The sequence below is a fragment of the Agrilus planipennis genome, unplaced genomic scaffold, assembly GCF_000699045.2.
Source record: "Agrilus planipennis isolate EAB-ADULT unplaced genomic scaffold, Apla_2.0 scaffold255, whole genome shotgun sequence".
Taxonomy (NCBI): domain Eukaryota; kingdom Metazoa; phylum Arthropoda; class Insecta; order Coleoptera; family Buprestidae; genus Agrilus; species Agrilus planipennis.
Genome location: NW_020439062.1, coordinates 224,787 through 247,583, shown reverse-complemented (window position 1 = coordinate 247,583; position 22,797 = coordinate 224,787). Strand labels below are relative to the sequence as shown.

The 22,797-nt window shown below is 34.1% G+C and overlaps 1 protein-coding gene across 3 annotated transcripts in view; it reads right to left on the bottom strand.

Annotated features, from left to right (window-relative positions):
• The window catches only part of LOC108741615 (nose resistant to fluoxetine protein 6-like), a 43,713-nt gene extending 21,760 nt beyond the window's left edge, over window positions 1-21,953 (bottom strand). For all 3 annotated transcript variants that reach the window (XR_001938533.1, XR_001938534.1, XM_018476469.1), the window contains exons 1-8: window positions 21,660-21,953; window positions 21,407-21,603; window positions 20,837-21,030; window positions 19,689-19,762; window positions 11,772-11,965; window positions 11,370-11,530; window positions 8,369-8,537; window positions 4,055-4,254 (exon numbers count right to left, since the gene is read on the bottom strand). Coding sequence is in view for 1 of the 3 variants with exons in the window: in XM_018476469.1 (XP_018331971.1) it covers window positions 4,055-4,254; window positions 8,369-8,537; window positions 11,370-11,530; window positions 11,772-11,965; window positions 19,689-19,762; window positions 20,837-21,030; window positions 21,407-21,603; window positions 21,660-21,870 (1,400 nt within the window). In the remaining 2 variants the exon portion in view is untranslated. The remainder of the gene's footprint in view (window positions 1-4,054; window positions 4,255-8,368; window positions 8,538-11,369; window positions 11,531-11,771; window positions 11,966-19,688; window positions 19,763-20,836; window positions 21,031-21,406; window positions 21,604-21,659) is intronic.
• Window positions 21,954-22,797: the final 844 nt, after the last annotated feature.

Genomic DNA, 22,797 nt, shown 5'->3' with positions numbered 1-22,797 from the left:
TTTACACAATTGCTAGAATCTTTAAGGAATGGCATTTTTAATGTCTGTCTTACTGCAACTTTATTACATATTAACAAAAAGGTATGTATGAAAAAATAATATCGTATTGAAATGCCTGATTCCAGTTATCAAAAATCGGCGACTTCGAGATTTGTGTCTCTTTTCTATTTTGCCCCTACTAGCCCAAATTTTACCTCCCCCACATGCAATAATTTTTTGTCTTTACTGATGTTAATTGCATCTGCAATAGCAGTGCATATTAAAAAAAATGTATAACCTCGACTAACTCTCTTTCCAATATTCGCTGCTCTACATTGTTGCCCATATTGTATAATTGCCTGATGTTCTTTATACAATATATCACTCTTCTGTCCTTATATATCATCACTACATTTTTCAATTTATTTAGCATCTTTTCCCATTTATCATTGTCAAAAATTTTTTTCTAGATCTGTGAATCCAATGTACATAACATGTAAAGTAAATAAGTTGAATCATTTATCTTAAGATAATAAAATATCTCGCTTGGATCTTATTATCATTTAAAGTTTTATACAAATGTTGCATGTGTTCAAAGAGGAAATCAGCTGGTTTCCTTGAACTTGACCTTAAACTTGACATCCATTATCAAGTCATTTTGTTTAATGAAAATGCTTATTTTTGACCTCAGTAACGGAAATAATGGAAAATATTGTTATAAGATATATCCTTGAAGGTGATTGGCTCTTCATTTTTCGGTCCCAACCTATGAGAATAACCAAATATCCAAATAATGTTGATTCTATCTCATTATTTCGGAGATAATTTTAGGAAAGAGAAGTGTTTCATCGGGGCAATCGATTGGCGACCTTGAGTGTGATATCAACATTGAAGTTCAAGGCTGGTTGAAAGTGAAGTCACTTATTTTAAAGGGAATACATATTTTTTATCTCAACAATGGAGAAAGCGGCAATTTTAAAATAGGAAATACCGATAAGTTGATTTGCTTATAATTTTTCAGTAGGTATTTGTGAGTCATTAATAACAAGTGAATTTCAAAGGTTTCTAGATTTAAAAATATCCAACTGTTTACATTTCTGTGTCAAAATAATGTATTTTTACGAAAATTTTTACGGTTACGGTTATCCCTATGGTTATTGTTATTCAAGAAGAATTTAAGAATAACGAACAATGAAGTAAATAAACTTTTCTCTTCAAAATAACTTGCTGTAATCTTTAAATAATAAATTCTGCAAAACAAAAGCAGATGTTCTAATAAAAGTAGAAAAACTTTTCAAATAATTAAGTTTGAGGTTAAACTGATTACATAAGCGCATGAAGTCAATCGATACCTTAAATGTGTAAATCGTAGTTGTTTGAACAAGAGAGAAATTCAACTAAAAATAACAATTCAGTTCAATAAGTCGATATCTTTTGTAGTAATCAGGAAAGAAATATTTTTTATAATTGCACATATTATTCTTTATGATTCTCATGCGTTTTTATAGCAACTACATGAAGCAAGTGTTTACTCCCATTATTGTTTCTTTTCTGTAAATATGTTACCAACCGATACCAGCGTAAAATGTAATCTAGATTACCACACTACTGTGCGGGCTAGAATCTCACTCATTCAAATTAAATAGTTCAAAAGCTACTGTATTTTCAATAAACAAACATTTAATTGTAAGCCTTGATTTTTCGTGAGTTAATTAGAATTGGAAGGACCCTGGCCGCATTTTGAATACTTAAAATAATACTTTGAAATCAGTGCTAGTAAATAATGTTTAATTATTCTTTTTAAGTGAGCGGAAGTGTCACTGGATGGTAGGGTCGGAATTGATTATTTATTTAAAGTTGGCAGTCATCTTTTGTTATTTATTTTAAGCGGCCAATACAGTACGCTGGAAATTGATGTTATGTATAAAGTATTGTAAATATAAATAAATCAGTTGATTATACAAAGTGACTGGTTATTTTATTGCTATGCCTGTGTCGCCATAGTCACACTATTATTTTGTTATGAATATTTGAAGAATTTACATTGAAAAAAAAATAATTTGGCCTTTTTTTATTATATTGCGTTGTATCATTATTTATTTAAAATTATCATTTTATATTTAGAATTGTGTAGTGAAAAGTAGTGTTCCTGCTCCTATTGGTTGTAGTATTCTCTCTAACTATTCTTTCCTTCTCTACTGTCTTCGTCACTGTTTTTCTAGTTTTTTCGTTTTATTTGTCAATTCTGTTATTTTTTATCTTAAAACTACGACTCTTTTTCCTAATCCTATGTTTTCATGCATGCCCTGTCATTTGCCGCTATTGGTTTTTTTCATTTTCCATCGCGAAGTCAACTCTAAAAAACCAAATCGTTTTTATTGTTGATTCCGCCCTTCTCTCATCACCCCACTTCCAATCCCTCTTTTTCCAACCCTTGCTTGGTACTGGGGTTTGTATAAATAACCGATGCTTTCCTCAGTACCAGCATTTCTGACATTCCACCGACACACGGCAAGGAAGAGAGAGATCCTCCGACCATTTAATTCTCAAGCCTTGTATTTTAACAGTATTTGGCTAACTCTGACATTCCACCCACCAGCGGCAAGGAAGAGAGAGCTCTAGCCTCTTTGTACCCGCCATGTAATTTTGTGTATATATATTCATATCTGTTTTTTCTCTCATCTCCTTTTTGTCAACAATCCATGTCTCATTTTCTTTTTCTGTCAGGTTTTTTCACTTCATATATACATATATATAAGTTAGGTTAAGTCGTTTCTTTTGCTATTGTTAGATTATGTACATGTTTTTTTTTGTGTGTGGTTGTGAGAATAAACAATTTAAAAACTAATTAAATAGACTAGCCGTTTATATCAATGATCAGGATAATATCCCCTTAACGATTGTGAAAAGAAGTTTCCTCGGACTAGGTCTCCAAACGATTGATGAATTTGTGCATCATTTAAGTACCACAGCCCTGTTTAATGAAAAACATTTGATTTCATAAACAAACTCATCATCACCATCATCGTCATAAGGTCGTCAGTCCTAAGACTTATTGGACACTCACCTCCCCTCTTTTCTATCCTGCGCTAATCTTCGCATTTCCCTAGAACAACCCATATCCTTAACTATTTGCAAACAGTAATATAATCTAGGTCTATCTCTACCCCTCTCAACTTCCGTTTCTGCCTCTAGAAGGTCTCTGACCTTTATGCCTGAGAAGGTGTCCTACTAACCTATCTCGCCTATTTCTTATTGATTTCCATAGAATCCTCTATTCTATTACTCTTTCTAATACCTCTTCATTTATAACCTTCTCTATCCACGGTATCCTCATCATTCGCCTGTAAGACCACATTTCGAAAGCTTCTAACCTCTTCTTTTCCGCCGCGCCGACTGTCCATGTTTCGCACCCGTACAGCGCCGTGCTCCAAACATACACCTTTAACAACCTTTTTCGAATATCTAAATTAACCGCTTGCGAGCATAGAAGTGACTTCTTTTTATTGCAGGTGACTCGACCCTGCGCTATCCTCTGCTTTATATCCCTACTACTCCTTCCGCCCTGACTTATCTGACTTCCCAGTTACTTAAAATCGGCCACTTCTTCTAATTATTCGACTCCTATCTTTATATTCGTTCTTTCCTTACTTTTCCTTCCCTTGCATACCAGTATTTCTGTTTTACTTTTATTTATTTTTATACAGTACTGTTTTGTCAATACTGCTTCCAATTTATTTAAAACTATTTCTAATTCCTCCTTGCGAGATGCTAATACTGCTATATCATCTGCAAATCTAAACATACTAATCTTTTAAATAAACTAGGACAAAACTATACAGACAATAGGCACACAACAGATGTAGCAAAATTTGTATAACCAATAAGTAGGCTCCAGTAGGCACCCCATCTGCAGAAGACTTTATGTGTTTTTCTTTTGAGTTTATTGTATAATACTATTATTCATCGATCCATATGCTGTCTGTTATTGCATCGCGTGTGTTGTGTATTTTAATGTAGTACGTATCTGTGTACTAACATGAATTAATCTAATTTCTGTAAATGAAGGACTTACATGCCATATAATAGGAATCCATATACTCTCAGTTCCTCCCTCCATACAAGAATGAAGGAAAAACTGATTGATACAAGGATCAATAACGAAAGAATTATCAAAATACACCGTCTGTATCCATAGGATGTTGCTGTCAGTATAACCAAAGATGTTAATTGAAGCTGAAGATGTACATCCAAGTATCCTGTATGTGGGAAGCACTGGAATAGAATAAATTATTTCTAAAATTAGCATTCCAAGAAAGGCATTGTAGTAATTTTTAGAAGTTTAGTTTACGTTCAATTCTATGAATATATGATATTCTCAAGGGGGACAAAGTGGAGGTTAGAAATTAGTTGCTGCTTTTTTCACTGCTTTTAATACAGATTCAACCCAACCACTGGATTAAGCGGTTTAGAGTTCTTGGTCCCTAGCCTTTTAAGGTAGTTGTTATTGATTTTCTAGCTTTGATATTTTTGTGAAAAATGTCTATGGGTGTCCTTCGAAACATATTGAAATTCTAAGAATTATAGTCGAGTGAAGTGTAATTTGAAAGATATCGAAATGCTTAATATTTTCCATTTTTAGTTTTAAATAATAAGCTGCAATAGAAAGATATATTGCAATGGGTAATTTCTAGTTACGATGTATAATATACAGGGTATTTCTGAAACAAGTAGCAGCCTTTTAGAAGACGATAGGGCACAATGAAATAAGAAAATTAAGTGAATATTTACGGTTCTAAGGATCAACGTTTTCGTTGAAAGTACAGGTAATTTTAATTTCGGCTTTTGAGAAAAATGCGTCAATGCAACGTCGTTTTCAATAAGCAGGTAACTAGGAGAATCAATTGTATTTCTTTGGTACTATTTTGCTCATGTATTGTTTACTAATTGTTGGATTAGTTTAAGTGTAATTCAAGGTGTTTATGCTATAGCTGAATGTAGCTAGTATTTCTTTGTTCTTCTAATGTTGTAACTCTGATGTATTTAGTGAATCGATGGTAGATCAGTGCGTCACTGTTAATACGCAGCGATCACATTGTACAATAACCACAAGGTACTCACTATATTTTCGGGTCGTGATCGGCAACAAGACAACCCTCAAAGTAGTCCACGCGAAATAGCACGTAACATTGGCTCCTTTCATGTATGACAGTGTGGTAAATGTTAAGGGAACAGTTACTGCACCCTAATCATTTACAGCAAATACAAGCCTTGCAGGAAACCGATTTCCAGGTGCTAGTGGATTTGTGTTAGTGCTTTCGGTAGGAAAGTACTGAAGAGCCCAATTGTTTGTATCATGTTTACGGATAAATGTTGTTTCACGAAATGATTGTAGTCGGTGTATAAGCTAAAAATCAGTTTCCTGTAAGGCTTGTATTGGCTGTTAATGATAAGCATGTAGCAACTGCCCCTTCAACATTTGGATTTCTTCTACTTATTGGTGTAAGAAGTAAGTCTACTTCTTGGAATTTTAGTTTATTCGTTAGACTAATTTATTGGCCCGCTATCACAACGGCGACATCAGACGCATTAAGAGCAGTCGAAAATGAAATGCATGGGATAAGCCAGGGAATAGTATCTGCGGGCATACATTTTGTAAACAAACGCTTGAAGCCAGTAAGCTCAGATAAGATCTAATTATTTTTTGTGTGTGTGTGGTGTTTAATCCATGTGTGAACTGAATTGTTACAGTTGTGAAAATAATCAACAATTATCGGTGAGTTTAATCACAGAGCATTTCCATGTTCACTTAAATATCAAAATGCTAAATTCTTGCCGATTTGATTTACATTTTATTGTTTTGGCATTTTTGTCTTATTTCATTAAAGAGATTAGAACTCAAGTACCTGAGCTTTACAATTCTCATTAAGAAGTAACGCTATTACAGAGTGCTTGAGCCGTTAGCGAAAATCCTTTAATTATTAATTACCTGACAGAGTGCTTGAGCCATTGACGAAAATCCTTTAATTATTAATTACCTGAAGGAGTACTTGAGCCAGGCAGGGTGCTATTTTGGAGTGTTTGAGTCACACAGTGTGTTAAAATCCTTTCACCCGTTACTTTATTTTACTCTGTTGCACCGCAAGGTACCTTTCTTTGTTGTTAGTAGTTTAGCACTCGCGGGTGACAGACACGATGTGCTTTACTTTGACGAAAGTATGTAAAACAAATGGTATTTAGGTGAACTGGTCGCTCATACTTTTGTTATGTTCCAGGTATTTCGCGCATCATGTCACCTTGTGCTGAGGCATCTTCCATTTAACATAATCAGTTTTACTTTTGTTTTATAAAATAGTTCCTATATATTGCTTTTCCTTTTTTTTATAAATATATTTTACTTTAATTATTATTTTTGGGAGTCTGAAGTAATTTGTGTCACATTGGTAATATGGTTGGAACGGCGACGCTCATGTAAGGTGTACCTTGCGATTACTATACAATTTGATCGTTACATTTACAGTTACAAACTGACCTACCATCGATTGACTAAATATAAATCACTCTTAGTCTAATCTAACAAATAATAAACAGTACATAAGCAAACAACAGAAAAGAAATACAACACTAATACTGTTAGTTACCAGCTGATTGAATACGACGTTGCATTGCCGCATTTCTCTCTAAGGCTGGAAATTTATTGCCATATCTAAATAAAACCACCCTTTTCTCGAAAACGGTGAACTTTCGGATCTATAATACTTTACTTAATTTTTTTATTTCACTATCATCTTCTGCAAGATTGCTACCTATTTCAGAAACATCCTGTATACGTACTTTCTTTTACTGCTCTTTGCCTGCTATTAGTACCGTAAAACAAATGAGATTGTAAGATTAATAGAAGAAAGGCGAAAATAAAAAATAGGATGGTCGAGGAAGGCCAAAAAAGATTTGAGGCTATAAAGTAGGAAATAAGTAGGCAAAGTGCGAATATAAAGATAGGAAGAGAAAAATTACAAGAAGTTGTTGGTTTCCCGTGTCTAGAAAGCCAGGTAACACAGGCTGGAGGAAGCAATAGATATATAAAACAGAAGATAGATAGATAGAGTCGAGTCCCCTTCAAAAAGAAGAAGTTACTTCTATGCTCGCGAGCGGTTAATTTAGAAATTATTGTTTATTTGTTTATGTGTATTGTATAAAAGATTGTTAAAGGTGTATGTCTGGAGCTCAGTGCTGAATGGTTGTGAAACATAATTTTGAGGTAATCTACAGGGGATTAGAAGTATTAGTGTGGTGTTACAGGCGAATGATGAGAAAACGTGGATAATGAAAATTAAAAATGAAGAGGTATTAGAAAGTATAGGAGAACAGAGGACTCTATGGCAGTCAATAAGAAATAGGCGAAATAGGTTAGTAGGACACCTTCTCAGGCATGAAGGTCTAGTCAGAAACATATTAGAGGCAGAAACAGAAGTTAGGGAGAGTAGAGGTAGACCTAGATTAGATTACTGTTCATAATTGGTTAAGGATGTTCTAGATTTACGGAAATGCGAAGATTATCTAAGGATAAGAAAACGTGTAGGTGCGTATCCAACCAGCCCTAGGTCTGATGATCTTATGATATAGATCGTAAAACCAAACGGGCCACACGCCTTATTTCTTCTCAACGCGAGTTGACCCTGACTTAGTATAGTTTTTTATAACATAATAGAAATACGACTTATTGACCTACTAAAATTTAATTTTATATACAGTTTAGGATATCGTCAAAATGTTCACAAAGTTAACTTTATGCAATGGAGTAAATTCTAAGTAAGTTGGTTTACACTAAATATTATTAATAGCACAGTTAGATGAATATATACTTGTAATAATTTAAGATCATTATTACTCGCCTACTTCATTGGCTTCTTTTTCATTCACGGTAACTTCAACTTATCCTTGTACCACATATAGGCATTATGCAGGTATCTATACTATTTTTAAGCGATTTCTAAACCTCAATCCCCTCGTGCAAGAATGTTCTTATGTTTTGAGAATCTGATTCCGCTAATAACTTTTTAAAATTTTGATTTTTTTAACATTATCGCGCACGTGAATTTTGTTCTACGAACTTTTTGGAGAACTTCATACGTGAACAGGTTATTCAATGCTTATCGATAATTCAATTTACATAAATCGTCTTTAGATTGAGTCTAAGGGTGGTACAGCATTCATAAGGTTTTTGAATTCGAATATAAATCCACCTAATTCTTCAACGTGCACTACCGACTCTTGCCTATGGTTAATGTGGATTTATCATTTGATTTATAAATAAGCATTTACTATAAACAAACACATTCAAAAATTTATAAAGTAGGTACTCCAATAAGCATTCAGTTTAATTACTCACCAAATTATCTGGGTTAACGTAATTCTGTACATGCAAGAGAGCTGACCACCAGTTTTCATTACAATTTTGTAGCGAAGGATTCTTGTAACATGGCAGTAGAGGCCCTTCAAAAACTCTTTCTAATAATAACTTATGTATAACTATTAAGACGGCTATGGGCATAGTAAACCTACAATAAAGAAATCGTTTATTATATTGGAAATTGTGCGGTTGTTAATCACATGGTGAAATATTTTAAAAATAAACATGAATGAACAAAAAAACACTTGGTTTGTACCACAGTTGTATTTCTAATTTTTGACAATAGATTTTGTTCACACCATCTTGAAAAGGGTACTTAATAATAATTTCTTTAAATATTCATATTAATAAATACTTCATTCTCCATAGATCATCTCAAACTTATAACGAAAATTGTTGCTGTTGTCATGCTCTCGCCAGGAATCGAACCTGGGTCCTTCGATTAACGCACTAATGCTCTAACCATTATGTTAGGTTATTCATATTATATATTACGTTATTTACATGGTTCTTATGGAAAAAGTTAGTTCAATAAATTACACTTGTGTATGTAAATGTATCTGACCCAGTTGTCGCACTGTGTCGACGATTGGAGAGGGTGATTGTGTGTGCTGGTCTGTCATCCACCTTCATTATGATGGTGGTTGCATAATAAATGAATGTTCACCTTTTTTAAGCACTTTATATGGACCATAGTATGAAAACTATTAATGGATTTGTTTCAGGTGTTCCAGTCGAATTCCTGCTCAGAAAAAAGGGCTTCATAATCAACGTGTGTTGATAGCTCAGCAATTCGTGAGAGTATGACGGCAATAATATTATCTTTCTCCTAAAATATGTTGAATATTCCTTCAGAACTGGCTCATAAAGTTGAGGTGTCGTGAATACCTACGAGAATATTTGTCAGGGTTCTGACGTAAAGGAAAAGTAAGGGGTTTGTGGTTAGTAAAAATAATGGGGTCAAGGGCTTCAAGAAATTGACGTGAATGCATGATTGTGCGATGAATTGCGAGAAGTTTTTGATCGAATGCGCAGTATTTAGATTCAGCGTTAGAGTTTGAAAGAAAAAAATTTTAGGAGCTCCTAAGTGCCGTTGTGAAATTGTTGTAACGCAGCGCCCAAGTGATGGTCGGAAGCGTCTCAAGAAATTGCTAAAGTCGCATCGGATTGCAAATGGTGCAGAAGAATTGTGTGCGACAGTTACTTCTTGCGCAAATTGATTGCGTTATCGGCTGTGGGGATCCAGTGAAGTGGTGCACTTCCTTTTATTTTCCCCTGTGGAAGTTCATCAAAGACAAAAGGAGTGCGGGCAGCGCTACGCAGGAATTTTCTGTTAATGTTGGACATACCCAGCAATCTTCGCAATTGTTTTACGGTACTTGGTTTGGGAAAGTTCATGATTGCTGTCACTCTATCGGGTAAAGGAAAGCAGGCGGTTCTGGCTGTGATCACCATTGTAGTCATTACTGTTGTTGCCGTCAATTATTCCTTAGTCGGCGTCACCACTCTAGTCGATAAACTAGCGTAGAATTGTAGTTCTGACAAGAACCGGGTTTAGTGAGCGTTGGAGACTCTTCAGCACCTATGATGACAGTTGACACTATTACAGCATCTGATGGTCAACACTATTTCAGCAACCGAAGAGGTTGTGTTAGACTAATTTATTGAGTATTTTTTACAGCTATTTGTACTACATTTATTTACATGGTTCATATGGAAAAAAGTTAGTGTTACACTTGTGTACGTAAATGTCTCTCACCTGGTTGTCGCTCTATGTAGCGATTTTACCATGCCATATACCCTATCAAATTCAAAAGTAAAAACAGAATATTGATTTTATAAAAGGGTCCTTTCATTAAAGAGATTGAGGAGTTAGTTTTGGCTAGAACATTATTCAGGTGTATGTTACAGTTCGATTCAATAGAATGTTGGTTTTAATTGGTCAGATATTTCTGAAAACTTTGCTTGCTTAAAGTCAAATTCGTATGGGGTGTATTTGAATGGTACTGAAAATTGTAAGTGATAAGTATTACACTAATTAAGACAATCAGCAGAAATCTCTAGCGAAATTATTATGAAATTCAAGATCATAATCGATTATATTGTAGCATGTGCTGAGAATAAAATAATTCGAAGTGGTCTGTATTCTGTCGAAACTGCCAGACGCGGATCGCGATTTCGATCTTTTGGATCTCATCAGCGCGTCGCAGGCAGCTCCGACAGAACACAGAGCAACTTTTACCTGCTGTCTTAACAGTGCGTTTCAGAAAATACTACAAACGGCACAGTGAACGCCATCTGTAGCACGATGCTACATTTTAGGATTACGTATTTTTCAACAAGGTCCACTTGTGTGAATATCTACTTGCTGAAAACGAATCCTGGCGTAGCCAACCTCAACGTGATAGGCACGTTAGCTTAATTTATAGTATTTTATGTGCTGAGAATTATAAAACAAATGACCTCAATCAAAGTCAATTTGACATTAAAGTCTGACCACAAAAGGCATGACTTAACACGTTCAATGTCACCATAAAAATTTCCGTACTATGTGAACATCTTTCTTGCAATAGGGGATTCCGCCGGCGGACGTTTAGTCACAGGCTTTCAATTTTTTATACCAAATAACGTTTAAATATCTCGTTTAACTAGATGGGCGCCACTTCAATTATTACTGCTTATGCAATTTTATTGCTTATGTCATTTTCCAATCATATATGTACTTATATATAAAATCTTTGTATCTTCATAAATCACTTAAAAAAATATTAATTTGCAAATTTTATTTATTTGCCTCGTATATTTAAACCTGGTTAATAAGGTATTCTGAGAAAATTTGAAAGTGCGCCGTTTATTGATCGTTGTTGGTGTTCGTCTTACTCATTTTATCTTGATCACTTTAATGCATGTTTGGTCTTTTAGCATATTCATATTCAATTTAAATATTCCAACTTATGGTTCTAGTTCGAGAAAAACCTACCTTAAATATTTCTGCAAAATTAACTTAAATAAACTAACGTTTCCATATCTATCCATTTTTTGTAAGAAAGAGTATGTTGTCAGAAAACCTCCCACAAGAAGGAAGGTTTCCGAGCTAAAAGTTGATCCAACCACATCAAACGACAAGTAGCTGCGAATCCACTAAAATACAAAAAGAAAACAGTTATCGATTATGGAATACTGTTTTTGGTATTACAAAGAATATTGTTTCAACAAAGGTTAAATGTCACTTTAATGCAGATGGATAAAAAAAGCTTGTATTATCATACATCCTATTGTTTATTTGTGTCGATACTTGTTTTCGTTGAAATAATGCATCATCGAGAGTGTTAATAAAAATGATCTTTATCTACATAAAGTAACTTTAAATTATCGTACGAACCTTTTCGAATGACGGTGAACGTAATTGTGGAGTAAAACCCAAAAATAAACCTTCGTTTCCTAACATCATTGAAAATATTGCTAAAACACTAATCCCATCAATACAACTTAAACGTTCAGGGTGTGGATCTTCATAAAATATCTTTTTCCAATTCTTCCAAAGGGAAAGTGATGAAAGCAATGAATTAGTTGAATCTGAAAGCAGGTTCTTTTTAGAATATATATAACGTTAAACTTGTACGTTAATACGAATACTTTAACGTGTGATGAATCCACACGGTAAATTTATTAGGAAAAGAGTATTTTTTATAGATGAATCTGTTATTACTTATTCTCGTCTGTTTCAGAATTATTATTTCTTGTCGCAAATTTTTGGTTGATTCTAATCTTTTATAGCACTTAGTAAACACATTTGCAATTGCAAGTGAATGTATTCAAAATGTGACTGATAATCATAACTAATCCGTATATACGTGTTAACAGTCATTGCTTGCATGTGCACATGCAACCGCACGCTACTGTGGAAGTAGTAGCAGCAAATAATGATCAAAACGTGATGTGCATTGCTGAATATAAATGATCTTTTATGAAAGTATATGGGAAGATGGAACTGACGATGAATATGTGAATTACAAGCACAAGATATTACATAGAAAGCAGTAAGAGCTTACAGCGGCGTAAATTACACCATGCACAATTTTGTACATAAGGCGTTAATGATATGCAGTTATTCATATTCTCCTGTGATCTCCCTGATTGTTTTGGTTTACAACTGGTTCTTATTGGACAATTGGAGTTAACAAGTCTACCTTAAATTAGGCAAGACGAAATCATCAACACACATAAGTCGTCTTTTAAGGGTTGAAGGTAACTTAGAGTTTCAGTGAAATTAACCGCGGAAGTTTCTCTGCAATTCGTATATCTACTGCATACCTCTGAAATTACAAAGCCGAAACATTCGGAAGAGAATATTATCGAGGGTGGACAACCCACCTTATATCAAATGGCTTGCCTAGATCTCGCTGATAAGAATCAAGACCAGGTTTTCCGTATCCCACATCCTTCTAGAATCAGTTCAGAGTCTATAAATAGTTACCACGAGATGGAAAGAGTTACAGTCAGTGTATATTTTACAATGGTTACGAGGGGATAGAAACGAAGTAGGAAGCTCGAAGAAGCAATCAAGTAAGCGATATTGTAGGGCATTAGTTATTAATTAAAAATAGTGGTGTTAATAACACGTTGTGAACTATTAGTAATAATGCATAAACGATAACTAGGATGTCAGATCCGTATCATAAATTTCGTGCCAAAAACTGTTCACGTGACTATAGCATATGAGCAGTTACGCAAATGAGAAGGAAATACATATTGTCACATGTATGTAGACTACCCAAAGTACATATTGACTTCTAAAAGGCATTTACTGGAACATTTTTGAAACGGTTAATCTCTATAAATAGTTGTCGCTAGATCGGGAGGAGTTAGTGCGAGTCAGAGAGCCCGAGGCGATAGAAAGAGAAGAAGGAGTGATGAAGTGATAAAGTGTTTATATAGTGGTGAATTGTTAACTAATAATAGAAGTGTTATTTAGACAGCAACCTGTTAAACAAAAATTATGGAATTGCGAAAAGGAGTTTAAATACGTGACATTTGGTCTAAGATGTGGAGTGGAAGAAGACTGAAGTGGACTGGAAAAGTAAGAGCAGGATTTTGAACATTTTCATCTAATATTCCAGAGCACCCATCCATAATTTTCTGGAAGTTTCCATCGGTTGCGAGAAATCCTAGCAAGTGATATATCGTTGGAAAGCTCTCGAAAACAAGAAGAAAGAAGAATAGAAGAAATCGAAATATTTCATGCCATTTACAACCAGAAGTACCGAAGCAAAAATGGAGGAACAAATAAAGGCATTAATGGCAATAATGGTAAAAATGGCACAATGAATGAGAAAAGGTCACGATGATGATCTAAAAATAAGAGAAGAAGAATTAAGGGCAGGTCAAGAAGAAATGGAATAAAAAATAGAAATAAGAAAACATTTTTGAAAACAAGCTTTTATTAAATAAAACGTGAACTAAAAAGGAAAAATAAAATTAAGTAACATGTCGTAGATATGTATATACATGAATAAAGTAGATAAATTCTAGGTTCGGAGTGACCCCTCTCTTGGTAATTTTAAAAACTTGAGGCACTGATAATGTATAGCGTACATCAGTGCCTCAAGCTTTTTCAACTTACATACGCATATTGCAAGTTAAATAAAAGCTTGTAAAATGGAAGCAGTACAGGTAGTAATAAATAAGAGAATGAAGGACAAGATAATTGATATTCGAAAGGAAATGGAAAAGGAAATAGAAGGGAAATCAGGGTGGAAAAGAGGATAGAGGGAAGGGAAATCAAGATCGAGAATAAGATAGAGAAAATGAGAGCAGCAATTGAAAGACAACCCTCTACTTCAATACCTGATGATTCCGGTGCAAGGTTATCAAAAATTACACCTCCCACTTTTGACAGAAAGACCTCATGGTCTAAAATAATTCGAAGTGGTCTATATTCTGTCGAAACTGCCAGACGCGGATCGCGATTTCGATCTTTTTGGATCTCATCAGCGCGTCGCAGGCAGCTCCGACAGAACACAGACCAACTTTTACCTGCTGTCTTAACGATGCGTTTTAGAAAATACTACAATGGCGCAGTAAACGCAATCCTAAAATGTAGCATTGTGCTACAGATGGCATTTACTGCGCCATTGTAGTATTTTCTAAAACCTCATGGTCTGTTTACCTGAATCTGTTTGGATCGGCAGAATCAAATTCCTGGACTGATTCAGAAAAAGCAACGACACTAATAATTTCTTTACGAGGGGAGTCGCTAGATATACTCAAAAGAAAGCCCGAGTGCTAACAATATGATTTCCACCATCTTGTCAACTGTGTAGAAATGACGTAGGGCGATGAATATCTACAGCAGGTAAGGAACTAAAGAAGTAACGAGACTCTTTAACAATTTGAAACGTAGATGTATTTTCCCGGAGACCTTGCGTGGGAAACTGCGTTGTCCACCTGTAGAGATGAAGGAAGAACTAGAATCGATCTGTTGTAATCTAACCACTGTTCAGCCTGAAGGACCCTGGGAAGATAAGGCATTAATCGAAGACCAGAGGAAGAACGAAGAAATTGGCCCAATAATGAGAAGGAAAGAAGCTGGAATCTCAAGACCACCGAGGGCAGATGTAGGTCGAACAACGAAAAGTAATTGGGCATAGTGGACCTTCTTTAGCTTGAACCACGGCATCTTGAAAGAATGTGAGAAAGTCCAGATGGAACCAAAAACTTGCTCCAAGTGGTACCTTCGAAGAAAAGAAAGAAATCTTAGAAGCAGTCCAGGGATATTTCGGCGTTACTAAGACTCTATGAAACGTACGCTAGCGATTTTATTGGTCATGAATTAGAAGCAATTATTTATTTTACATGGACACAGTAGAGTTTGTTTGGCTAACATCACGACAAAAACTTTTTATTAGTTTAGCGATATTTCTCGCAATTTTTAACGCACGCTTTGCTCTTTTTTAGATATCCTCACGGGAAAAGATTCATGTGATACCATTTACCGAAATGCGTCAGCAGTTGAAGACATATATTGTAGAACCTTTTACATTTTCAAACAGTTATGCCCGATTGTTCTATTTACATCGTAACTGACAAAGGATTAGTCTGCCGCGCCCCTCCCCCTACACTAATTTTAAATTTTGCTGCCATTAGATTTAACAATAAGTCTTAATAGAAACGGCAAAGTTAGATCAATCTGATATACGACAATTTAATAAAAGTAAAGCATTAGGAGAGGGCCTTTTTGGATTAACAATTCTGTTTAGAGAGTGGTCCCATTTTGTCAATAATATTGTTCCTGTAGGTATGTGACATAGGAAAAATTGGTTTTGCAACCCAACATAGGTATACAAGCTACACCGTAACTGAAGGTGTAAATAAAAAGGTACAAAAACACATTGAACGAAGTTACGTTGGCGTAGATACATACATTCAATTCATACACAGTTCTGACACGGATACAACGTTTAATAAAAACAAACGTGCAACGCGATGGCTTTTTTAAAAGCCTTTATTGAACTGGGTTTGTTGTTACTCTACAAAATACAAACATAACAAGTCAATTGTGAATCGGTTTCCGATGTGCAATAATATTGTGAATATGACCTGATGCTGTAGTGTTACGAGTCGCATGTCGATGTGACCTTCAGTTTGACCGGCGCAAAGTAGAAAAAGACAGCTTTAGGCTAGAAAAGGAAGGAGACAACTCTCGGCCAAACTCTTAACCGGTGAGGAGCGTATAATCCGTACAGTACCGCACGGAAAAATTGACTATTTTATCCACTAAAATTGCATTACTCAAATGAGCTGTTATTGGTACCATTTACTACTGAAAAAATCAACGAGATGTTTATTTATATTTGAAGACATATTAAAGGCTTTAACGTTTGTTTTCGACTCGCACTACTATTCATGACTGAACAAAACTTTTGACAGGTACTGTATGAAAAAGTATGTTTAATGAACAAGAGTCGGGATTATAATGAGCTTTTTTGTCCCTACCTACGATTTTGCCAGCGCGCATCCAAGACATTGGAAGGGGCAATTCGCTAGAGAAAGTAAATGAAGTATAAAATAAGTTAGCTGGTGTCTTTAAATATTTAGTATTTCCATCACCGGAATAAGCTGAACATAAGGAGTTTTGGTAGGAATATTATACATGTAAACATGATGGCAATGTAATAATAAATTAGCGACTAAATCTAGGTAAACTACGCACACGTAAAAGGGTTTTGTTTATTTTTTACAACATGCTTTTTTCTTTTTAATACTATGTATCTGTTGAAGGTTATGTTATGGTCAGTGTAAGTTACCACTATTTGAAGCATGTATTTTTCATGTTCATCTTATCTATATACAGGGTGTCTCACGGTAACCACCCATTAGAATATTTCGGAAACTGCTTCGATTTGAATATTGAAAATTTGGAAAGTTCACACCAACTGCGTTGTTTTAAATGGAACACCCTGTATATTTTAACGGTTTTGAATACTACTTAAAATTTTAGGTAGATTTTTATAATGCTTTTTTACTTCTAAACTTTACCGTTTTCGAGATATTAATTTTTCTAAGAAAAGGTATCACAAAGCAGTAGGTTGCAAAAAAGCATGCCTATTTTACAATAAGAAACCTGGAGCAACAATATTCTTAGAAACGGTAGCTATACCCTGAAGCTTCAGCCTATACTTACAAAGTGGGTTAATTACATACAAGGTATCAGATATTTAGTGTCGGATCGGCTAACATCAAACAATGGTAAGTGAATTTTTCCAAATGGAATACCGTGTATATATTTTCATAGCCTTATACAGAATTTTATTGTTCTTCGAATGGCACTATGGTTCCCTGTACCCATCTGCTCTAGTTTTCAAATTATTTACTTTACTTTGTCAAATTAACTAAAACTGTTTATTTGTTTACGAAAATGGCCGCGAAATTCTTAGCAAAACTTCAAAACAAATAATATGAGTTAATTATCGTCACTCAAACACCCATACTGACAGTTTAGTTATTTTAATTCTCAATGTCAATTACTGAATATTATTTTTATGAAGAATGAAAAATGATATTACGTATTCAAATTAAGAAGAATTTTATAAAATCAAATGCAATACGTCAGACTACAGATAACAGTAGTAAAAAATTAAATACAAAATAAATAATTAGCGATATTAGTTTAATGGTTCGAGCTCTTACTCATAAATTTACCGAAAGGGTAAAAAGTTGCTTACAGCTAAACGGGGGCACATCCAATGATTTAACTAATACATTTAATTATTATCGGCTGACATCGTTAATTATTTATTGTTTGTTTGCTTTTCAACTACTTCCTATTGATTTTATAAAATTCTCCTTAATTTGAATAGGTATTTTCATTTTCCATTTCATAAAAATGATATTCAATAATTGACATTGAAAATCAAAATAGTTAANGGCACATCCAATGATTTAACTAATACATTTAATTATTATCGGCTGACATCGTTAATTATTTATTGTTTGTTTGCTTTTCAACTACTTCCTATTGATTTTATAAAATTCTCCTTAATTTGAATAGGTATTTTCATTTTCCATTTCATAAAAATGATATTCAATAATTGACATTGAGAATCAAAATATTTAATGACTAAACTGTCAATATGGGTGTTTGAGTGACAATAATTAACTCATATTATTTGTTTTGAAGTTCTGCTAATAATTTCACAGCCATCTTCGTAAACAAATAAACAGTTTTAGTTGATTTTACAAAGAACAGTAAATAATTTGAAAACTAGAGGAGATGGGTATAGGGAACCATAGTACCATTCGAAAGACAATAAAATTCTCTATAAGGCTATGAAAAAATATACATTTGAAAAAATTGACTTACGTTTCGCCGTTAAATATCTAATACCCTGTATGTAATTTATTATATGTTTTAATCAACTTTTGAAAGTACAGACGGGAAGCCAGCTTTCTTACTGTAAAATAGACATGCTTTTTCGCAACCTACTGCTCTGTGATACATTTCTAAAAAGAAATTGATATCTCGATAACAGTAAAGTTTAGAAATAGAAAAGTATTATAAAGGTCTAACTTAAATTATAGGTAGAATTCAAAACCGTTGTAATGTACAGGGTGTTCCATTTAAAACAACGAAGTTGGTGTGAACTTCCGGTATAACCGCAAGTGCGACCTAGATGCTGTTATTTTAATTAAGGAGAGCATACCCAATAACGCTACTGTCTAAATTTTTAAAACTCGAATCGAAGTAGTTTCCGAAATATTCTAATGAGTGGCCACCGTGAGACACCCTGTATATAAAAATGGATCCCTAAATGTGCTGATTCGAGAAGGGCTGGACCAATTTCGATATTTTCTTTAAGATATTCCTTGAAGCCCGAGAAAGGTTCTTATGAAGAGAAAAATTGTCCATAAAAACGTAGAAACCAAATTCAAGCTGTTCCTAGCTGCCAATTCTAGGGAATTGCCAAGTTCATGACGGAGCGTCACTTGACCACTACTCAATCGATTTGACCGATTTATTTTTTGACAAAGCAAGGTTTGAATGAAAGAGAATTTTTGGAAAATACGCGGAAAATCCGGAATATTAGAAATAACAAAGACTTAAAGCGTTTCATCATCATAAGGTCGTCAGTCCTAAGACTGGTTGGACACGTACCTCCACTCTTTCCTATCCTGAGCTAAACTTCGCATTTCCCTTAAACTAGAACAGGCTACATCCTTAACTATTTGCGAACAGTAATCTAATCTAGGTCTACCTCTACCCCTCCTAACTTCTGTTTCTGCCTCTAATATGTCTCTGACTAGACCTTCATGCCTAAGAAGGTGTCCTACCAACCTATCTCGCCTATTTTTTATTGACTTCCATAGAGTCCTCTGTTCTCCTATTCTTTCCAATACCTCTTCAATTCTAACCTTTTCTACCGTCGATATCCTCACCATCGGCCTATAACACCACATTTCGAACGCTTCTAACCTTTTCTTTTCCGCCGCGCTCACTGTCCACTCGTACAATGCCGTGCTCTCCAAACATATACCTTTAACAACCTTTTTCGAATTTCTAAATTAACCGTTCGCGAGCATAGAAGTGACAAGATATTAATAACTATATCGTACTTAACTTCGTATTGTTAGTGTCTGCTTCCTCAGTCAAGTGCTTGAAACTTTTATTATTTTTGTAATTAATATTAGCTTTTTAGTTCATTCTTAAATAAAAAAATTGTTTTAAAAAGTCCTTTCTTATCATATTTATTTCCGAGATGTCAATTTAACGTTATTTTTAATAATATTGCAATAAACTTACCCAACAAAAACGTTCTGTAAACATCATACAATGTAGATATTACAATAAATAATAGCCAGGAAAACAGAAGACCACTAAAATTAAAAAAAAAGTTAAGATCAAGAAAAATATGAATGTTTAATCATATAATCAGAACATCTTCAGCTTCATGAAATCTAAACCTACTAAAATTCCATTTAAATTAGATATATCTCTATTTTTTGCAAATATAAAAATACAAGTACTTAGTACCTGCTAGTATTGCATTTTAAAAATAGCGTAACCTATTCAGTTTAGCATCAAGCACAGTAAGAACTATAATTACTGTTCCTAGCTGAGCCAGTCCAAATCCGGACAGTGGTGGCCATAGTTGGTTTTGCATAGCACATACATTTAATTGCGATGACATTTTGATTACATCTGTAATGCAACCAATTATTATACACCCGAATATACATAGGGATGTAGACCAGCTCCGTTCAAATTGCTGATTTTTAATTAAAGTTTCTAATTATAGGAAAGCACCCTGGATATCGAAAGTTTACCTTTAACACAATTCGATCTTCTAATTAAACGTTTTAATTATCAACGCGAGACAACAGTTGATAATGCCCACGTATGAAGTGGGCGAAACACGTGTCTACTCAAATAATTTTTTTTGTGTTAATTAGGGGTGAGTATTCCTTTTAATTTTTAATTGTTTATTGTTAATTTGTTATTGTTAACTGATGTTGCAGCAAACTATCCCAATCGCCATGGTTAACTGTATAACAGAGAGAATTGAAATTGTTTGAGAACAATAAGTTGTCACGGAAAACTGCAAGAATTACTAATCCGACATCAAGCACCAGAAATTTGAAAGTATTCAAAGCACCACCCTGTATATGATTGCAACATTATTAGGTACATATTTGATACGTCCACTTTCCGAAGAGAAGGTTAACCAGAAAACTGATGTAGGTAATTGTCAATAATGCGGTTGGTAAATAACTCATCGTGTAATTCCACGATGTTTGCTATGCATATGGGCTCTACCTCCGAAAACATCAAATTTCGAGTCTACTAAATTAAAAATTCAGTAGGCACATTTTGACATGATTGTGATAAAATATGTTACATAAAATAGTTTCCGTTGAAAAAGTCATACTTATAATAACATATTAACTTACATTGCTATAATTTCCGTATTGCTGAAAGGTACTTTTTGGTATTTAGTTTGACAGAACTCCTCTTTGATGGTTATATTTGCAAAAAAATGTTGAAACAGCTTTTCAGCTTCTTTTGTCGTACAAACACTAGGATAGCACAAACCCCACCAAAGAATTATATTATTTTTACTTATGTCGTCCGACTCATTTAAAATCTAAAAGTAATGATGAATTAATTATAATCAGAACGTTTGTACAATATTAAGGGAAGTTTTCAGGTATGCATATGCAAAACATATTAATTTTAGAATTAATCATGCATTTGCTGGGTTTCCCTAACTGAGATTCTAGAGAGAATCGCCACCAACGAGCTATGATGGGGTTGTTGAATTTAAAAGTTCTATACAATAACCCTATCTTGAAATAGTTTGTAGGGTTCATTGAAAACTTAGGGAGATAAAGATATACCTTATTAATCTGTAAATAATGTGATCTTTTTTATAAGTGTAGGACAAGAATGTGTTGTTTGTACATTAAGTTAGGCACATACACGAATCTTAAATGTATATTGAAGAAAAAAGGTTGAAGTACCTTCTCCATTGAATATCTTCTTAATATCAAATTAGAAATGTAATTATCATTAGCAGTTTCAAATGCAAGACAATACTTTCCGTTTACTGTCCCCCGGTTGGTCTCTGCAGCTAAATTGACACATGAGTCATAATCGCCCATATTCAATACATTTCCTTTAAGCATCCCCACCGGCAACTTTGCTGAAGCTTGATACACTTAAAAATAACATATTTATATATTTATCAAAAAGCTTTAATTTCGGATTACTTACTTTGCAATCCCCAATTTCCAAAACTGTCGATGTTTGCATGATATTCCTTCAATAATGTTCGACATTCTGGCGACACTTCAGACGAATATCTTTTTAAAAATATATCTATGAAAGTGGAGGATGTCTCTATTAAATCCCAAGACTTATGATAATATACATCTGATGTGCATGTATAAATTATGCTGAACAATACAATGGAAAAAAACAACATATTGAATTCAAGTACTTCGGAAGAAGTTGTACGTCTAGTGCTAAAAGTGCGAATTCGACTTGTAAAATAAGATAAACTAAACTAACGAACAACACGTGTGGTATATCATGACAAATAAATTATTCTAAAAAAATGTTGAAACGGTTTTTTTTATCCGAAAAATCTCGTTACCTGTCGTATCAAAATATAAGGTCTTTTCTTTATTATGTGGTTTAATATTTTCATAATTTTGTGTAATGGCCACGTGGTCAAAATTTTCTGTTGGAAAAGTTGGTTTAGAGCTTTTGATTTCAGTTAAGTTTTCTTATTGTTCTTCAATTCCTTGTACTGTCGATTAAGTTTTCTTCTCAAGTGTTTAAATTTGGGAAACACTTGCAGTATGAAAGTAAATATGCTTCGGCAATATTAAGTCATTTTAATTGTTTCAATAGGGTTACGGGGTTTTCCTAATTTATGGTAAAGGTTTTCAAAGCTTTGAATTGTTTTTCACTTATGGTACTTACGGTATGAACTGCTGAATGGTTTCCGAGAAAAGTTTCAAATAGACAAAGACTTAACGGACTTAATTTTTCTTTCCTTTGTAATAAAGTCAAGACGGAAGTAGTAGGGATATAAAGTAGAGGATAGCGCAGGGTCGAGTTGCCTTCAATAGAAAGATATCACTTCTATGCTCACGAACGATTAATTTAGAAATTCTGAAAAGATTGTTAAAGGTGAATGTTTGGAGCGTGGTGCTGTACGGGAGCGAAACATGGACAGTGGGCGCGGCGGAAAAGAAAAGTTTCGAAATTTGGTGTTACCGGCGAATGATGAGGATACCATGGATAAAGAAGGTTATAAATGAAGAGGTATTAGAATGAACATGAGAACAGAAGTTTCTGTGGAAGTTAATAAAAACAGGCGAGATACGTTGGTAAGACACTTTCT